General features: G+C 46.8%; 1 protein-coding gene across 1 annotated transcript in view; it reads left to right on the top strand.

Annotated features, from left to right (window-relative positions):
- The first annotated feature begins 1787 nt into the window (after positions 1-1787).
- Positions 1788-6000, top strand: part of ssu72 (SSU72 homolog, RNA polymerase II CTD phosphatase) — a 132958-nt gene continuing 128745 nt past the window's right edge. The window contains exon 1 of the mRNA XM_072478249.1: positions 1788-1977. Coding sequence (XP_072334350.1) covers positions 1898-1977 — 80 coding nt within the window. The 5' untranslated portion in view covers positions 1788-1897. The remainder of the gene's footprint in view (positions 1978-6000) is intronic.

Genomic DNA, 6000 nt, shown 5'->3' with positions numbered 1-6000 from the left:
TGAGGCCGTGGAATGCCCTACCTGCAACAGTAGTGAACTCGCCAACATTGAGGGCATTTAAAAGTTTATTGGATAAGCATATGGATGATAATGGCATAGTGTAGGTTAGATGGCTTTTGTTTTTTGACCTCCCATGTCGGTGCAACATCGTGGGCCGAAGGGCCTGTACTGCGCTGTATCGTTCTATGTTCTATCTCTCTGACTTTCAATATTCTTGAGGGTTCTACCATTCACTGTATATTCCCTACCTGCATTAGACCTTCCAAAATGCATTACCTCACCAGGGATGGAGGGTGTTGCATGCAGCGAAAGAGAAAATGCTGGAAAATCTCAGTAAGTCTGGCAGCATCTGCTCATTTCTCCAAATCAAAGGTGTAGCAATGGGTACCCGCATGGGTCCTAGCTACACTTGCCTTTTATGGGGTATGTGGAACATTCCTTGTTCCAGGCCTTTCTGGGCCCCCTCCCACAACTCCTTTACCGATACATTGATGACTATTTTGGTGCCTCGTCATGCTCTCAACCGGACCTGGAAAAATTCATCAACTTCGCTTCCAATTTCCACCCCTCCATCACTTTCACCTGGTCCATCTCAGACACTTACCTTCCCTTCCTTGATTTTTCTGTCTCCATTTCCGGCAATTGACTATCAACTAATATCCACTACAAGCCCACTGACTCCCACAGCTATCTGGACTACAGCTCTTCGCACCCTACACCCTGTAAGGGCTCCATCCCTTTCTCTCAACTCCTTCGCCTCTGTCCCGATGATGCCACTTTCCAAAATGGTGCTTCGAAAATGTGTTCTTTCTTCCTCAATCGTGATTTCCCACCTACAGTTGTGGGCAGGGCCCTCAACAGTGTGCGGTCCATCTCCCACGCCACTACCCTCGCCCCCTCCACTCCCTCCCAGAACAAGGATAGAGTCCCCCTCGTTCTCACATTTCATCTCACCAGCCTCTGTATGCAAAGCATAATCCTCCGCCATTTTCGCAGATGCTACCAGACTTGCATGCAGCAGTGCCGTACAATCACCGATTGCACCGGTTCACGGACTCCAAAGAGGCCTGCCATTTTTGCAGCCTAGTGGAATCTGTGGATCATGTCTATGTTATGTGTTATGGTCAGCGCTCCCTTTTTAGCTTTCTGACCAATCTTTTGCCGGAGTTTTGATGCACTTCAGCCCCACGCGCCTGATCTACGGGCACCTGGTGCGGAGAGGGGCAAGGAAGGCGGAAGACCTCCTTGTGAAACTGCTACTGGGCCTAGTGAAGCACGCCATTTATAGGTCCAGGCAGCAGACGTCCATGGGGGTCATCCGACTAGACTGACTACCCCTAGTCTATGGCTACGTCCGCGGCCATGTGTCCCTGTAATGGGAGCATGCAGTGTCCACGGGCACCATTGAGGCCTTCCGTGTCCTGTGGGCACCGCAGGGGCTGGGTGCTTTATTGACCCCTTTAATTGCACTCTTATTTGTTGTCTTTAAGTTTGCTTTGATCTTTGTTACGTTGGTCAGGAGCAGCCCTTTTTTGCTTCATCCCTTTCTTACATTTAGTTGACCTCAAAAAAGTGGCCAATCCATCTAAACTGCACATCTTTGTGTTCAATATTACTGAGCTGGATGTCAATCCTCTGCGACGGTGAAAGGCGCGGTGCAAATGCGAGCTTTTGATTGGCTCATTGGCGCTCTACGCAACACTCAAAATGGAGGGCGAAGTGAGGTCTCGTGTGATGTCATTTCCGCCTGCGGAAGTGCGCACTTGGATTATCCCCGCCGGAAGTAGGTGGCCGTGCGCCATTTTGTGTCTGACCGGGCTCCGGTCGCGCGGTCGCCGCTTCCGGTCGTTTTATATTTCGCTTTTTCCCCTCCCGGCGGCGGCGGCGCGAGGAGGAGATGCCCCAGAATCCGCTGCGAGTGGCGGTGGTGTGTTCGAGTAACCAGAACCGGAGCATGGAAGCGCATAGTATCCTCAGGTAACCCGCCTCTTCCCCCATTCCCGGGCCTACCGGTCAGGAGTGAGCAAACCGAGCCCGCCGCCGGTCACCGGGCCTACTCCGCACCTCCGGTAATTCACCCCTCCCCGCAGGACCGTGCGCCTTTTAGAGTCCGTTCCATTCTCTCGGGGCCAACACGCGCCATCAACTAATCGAATGCGCTGCCTTGGGCCTGCATGGGCCCACTCGGCCGCACCCTAGACACGAATGTGTGGTAGGGCTGGAATGTGCCTCATTCCCCATTTTGGGAGCTGGTCGCCCCCCTCCCCCATCCAATACTGTCTGCTGGTGTTTCTCGCCCTTGCTTCCCCTAAATCTCAGTTCGGAGTCTGTTTTTTCTTCAAACCCCACCCCACTCCTGCTGTCTGGAATGCACAGTTAACCCCAGGCTCTTTTACTATTCACTCTCCTTTAGAATACGTGTGAGGAATTGTGGACTTTGACTAACCTGATCCGTCCAGTTGCCTTTGTGTCCCTTCTCTTTGGTCACCTATCCAAACATGTCAAAGTGTCTCTTCTCTTCCCCCCCCCCCCCCCCCTATTGACGGCTCTGTACTTGAATCTAAAACCGACCTTAATTTTAACCAACCTGCTACTAAAATACTGACCAAGCAATTTATCTTAATTAGCTTTCATTGTGAAGTGTCCTTATTATCCATTTCAAATTTACTGTTCTTAGAACATGTGGTGCAGAAGGAGGCCATTCTGCCCATCGAGTCTCCACTGACCCACTTAAGCCCTCACTTTCACCCTATCCCTGTAACCCAATAACCGCTCCTAACCTTTTTAGTCACTAAGGGCAATTTATCATGGCCAATCCACCTAACCTGCACATCTTTGGACTGTGGGAGGAAACCGGAGCATCCGGAGGAAACCCACGTAGACACTGGGAGAATGTGGACTCCGCACAGACAGTGACCCAGCAGGGAATCGAACCTGGGGCCCTGGTGCTGTGAAGCCACAGTGCTATCCACTTGTGCTGCCCTCCAGAAATTACCGACCAGAAAAAAACTTCTTGAGTGCCTGTGCCACCCCATCCCAAATAAATATTTCTGTATGAGGCTCTGCCATCTTTTTCCTAGTTCACCAACTTCAGCCTTTTTCCCCTCAAGTCCTTCAATGTATTGATACCTCCAAAAATGTTAATCTTTGGTCCAGTGCAATCTGCCTGTCTGTACTTCACTAATGCCTCTTGATCTGTACGCAGTCATTGATGTGGTTGACTACCATCCTCCTCCAATGTGTCTCCATTGTTCAATTTGCACTTTAGCTCCTCAGTCACAACTAGTGAATCTGACGTTTTGCTTTCTGCCCCCACATCCTTATTTGCTACTTCGTCATCACAGATCCCACAGCCTGCCTACCTGTCTTCAACCTGCCACGCCAACATCAAGCACTTCTCACTGGCCACGGCCACTGCAGCAAACCGGCACAAATGAGGCCTTGCAGGGAACCTGGACTGCAACTCTGGTGCACCACAATCAATGACTGGCATCATTGAAGTCTGTCTCTGATGAAATTCAGTGGAGGCTCCCGAGAACACTCACTTGCTGAGGAAGCTGTGTTATGGGCCAGGGTTTAGAGAACCCCAAAGTGTATCATGGAGTTCACCTGACCCACAACTTTTAATAAATTGTGGTATGGGGAGCACACGGCCCACTCTATAGGTGTGGTACAGCAGAAATCGAAAAGTATTTTTTAAAGCAAAACAATGTTTATTCTATGAACTCAAGTTAACCTTTTTAAAGCATAGTGAACATCTTAGCAACCATCAATTCGAATACAACACTAAGTAATCTTTAGTAACTTCCCAAACAACATCCAGAAGACAGAAGAAACACCTTTTAACAGAAGCACATTAGGTTTGCATTCACTACTGGGAACATTTATAATTCTGAATTCACCAAATGATCAAGAGATAGTCTTTTCATGGCAGAGAGATCAACAGTACACCTGCCTTTGTCTAGCTTCAGCTCCAACACTGAAAACAAAACTAAAACACACCCTGCAGCAAACAGCCTAAAACGAATGTAAAAAGCTGCCAGACAGCCCAACTCCACCCACTCTCTGACATCACTGATAAACACCCATTTTTACTTAAAGGTACATTTCTTAAACACCCATTTCTTAAAGGTACTCTCACATGACTTCGCCTGGCTTGGTGATTGCTGCACAATCTTAAAAAAATCACTTTTGGGGCCTCACAATCAGTCCTTGGAGCCTGATTTATTTTTGCTTGATGCACAAATTTACCTCATTGCTCTCCACCTTTGCATTGCTGCTTCTCAAAGCTGCTTATCCAACATTCACCTTGAATAAACTAATCTTTTCCAGTAGAATATCGGGAAGATCAAAATTAATACCTTTGGCCCCTACCACAAACTCCCCTCCCCCTCGATCTGTTTCAGACTGAACTTTTGGAGCCTGAACTGAGCTTCCAACCCCATAATAGTTGCTTTCAACCTTCATAATATTGGCCATCCCTGCCCCTCAGCCCATTTTCTGCTTTAGCTTTATCCATTCTTTTCTGAACTCCAGATTCAACCGATGCCTTCCGAGCTCTTTCACGCTACATAAACTTAATCTCATTCAAATGTCTACTGCTCATATCTTAATTTGCACCAAGTCCCATTCTCGCATCACTCCTGTGCTCATTGGCTGATGGCTACGTAATTTAGAAATGTAGCTCCTTCCATGACTTTGCCTTCCCTTTGTAATCCCCAAGAATACTGCATTCTTCCACCTTGTGCAGAGCCCATATTTTTCTGTATTTGCAGCCGCCTTTGACTTCAGCTTTGGAATTCCCTCCCTATACCTCTTAAACTCTCTTCCTGAAGATACTCCATCTTTCCTCTCTGACCAAACTCGTCCTCGCCTTCCTCCTTTGGCTCGGCATTAACTGTCATCTGATTATGTTTCTGTACACACAAACACATTTGGCCCCATGCTGTATGCAGATGTGCTGCTATCTCCCCACTCTGCAATTGTGTGACCAGGGGATTGAATTTTCCTGTAGTACTCATTATGCCACTATAGGGCACTGCCACTGAACTCTGCTGACTGCTTGACTATATATATATATATATATATATATATATATAGTGTCTTTCTTTGGTCAGTTCATAGCTATTGGATTTACCAAAAGAAACATTTTTGTGTTTAGTCCTGGACAGTGGCCTTGGTGAGTTACTTAGGGCTGGAGTAATTGGCAGGCTTTGAACCCGAGGAACAGATGTTGTAGAATTCTAAAGCATTCGGATGTGATAAATTCTGCACCAGCAGTAAAGCTTTTTTTTAAAAAAAGAACAAACTTCTTTTTGGGATCTTTTCTTCTTCTGATTCAATTTCTTGATGCATTTCTGGGCTTTAAAGTGCATGATAACATGTCCAAATCACAGCATGCATGTGGTTTTGGACCGTTTTCTTCAGCATTGAATATATCTCAGCTTTTTAAATTCTTCTTCCTGTCTTAATTGATCTGAGCTGTTGGGCTGTCTTGCACCTGTGTAGCTACCCAGAGTTCATGGTAACCCTTTTCTATTCTACCTTGCTTTTAGAGAAGACTTGTGATCACTCCACAGCATTGCTCAACTCTAGGAAAACCTAGTATTGCTAAGTTTACCCATCCCAATAGGTTTTTATAAATATGAACTATTTGGATGGTTGTCACTTGTTAAATCTCTGGCTTCACTTTGATTACATTGGGGTGACTTGGATTGTTGAAGCTTTGCTTGTTGCTCACCTGACGCTGCTGAGATTTGTTGCCTGCTAATTTTGCTCCTGTCTATCTATTATCCTCCGTTAATTACAGTACTGAAAGTCAACTTTTCAGTGCACTTTGACTTGGGGGGGGGGGGGGGGGGGGGGGAGTAAATTAGTAATTTTAATGCAGGATAAGATTCTTTGTTCACACTGCGTATTCTTTGGGGAAATTATTTTTAATGTGTCCCCAATGACCGATAACTTAGGTTTTGAACGCTCCCTATTGTGTCCACAGCCCGA

The sequence above is a fragment of the Scyliorhinus torazame genome, chromosome 16 (genome assembly GCF_047496885.1).
Source record: "Scyliorhinus torazame isolate Kashiwa2021f chromosome 16, sScyTor2.1, whole genome shotgun sequence".
Taxonomy (NCBI): domain Eukaryota; kingdom Metazoa; phylum Chordata; class Chondrichthyes; order Carcharhiniformes; family Scyliorhinidae; genus Scyliorhinus; species Scyliorhinus torazame.
Note: the sequence above shows the minus strand (reverse complement) of the source record. Positions and strands in the feature narration are given on the sequence as shown.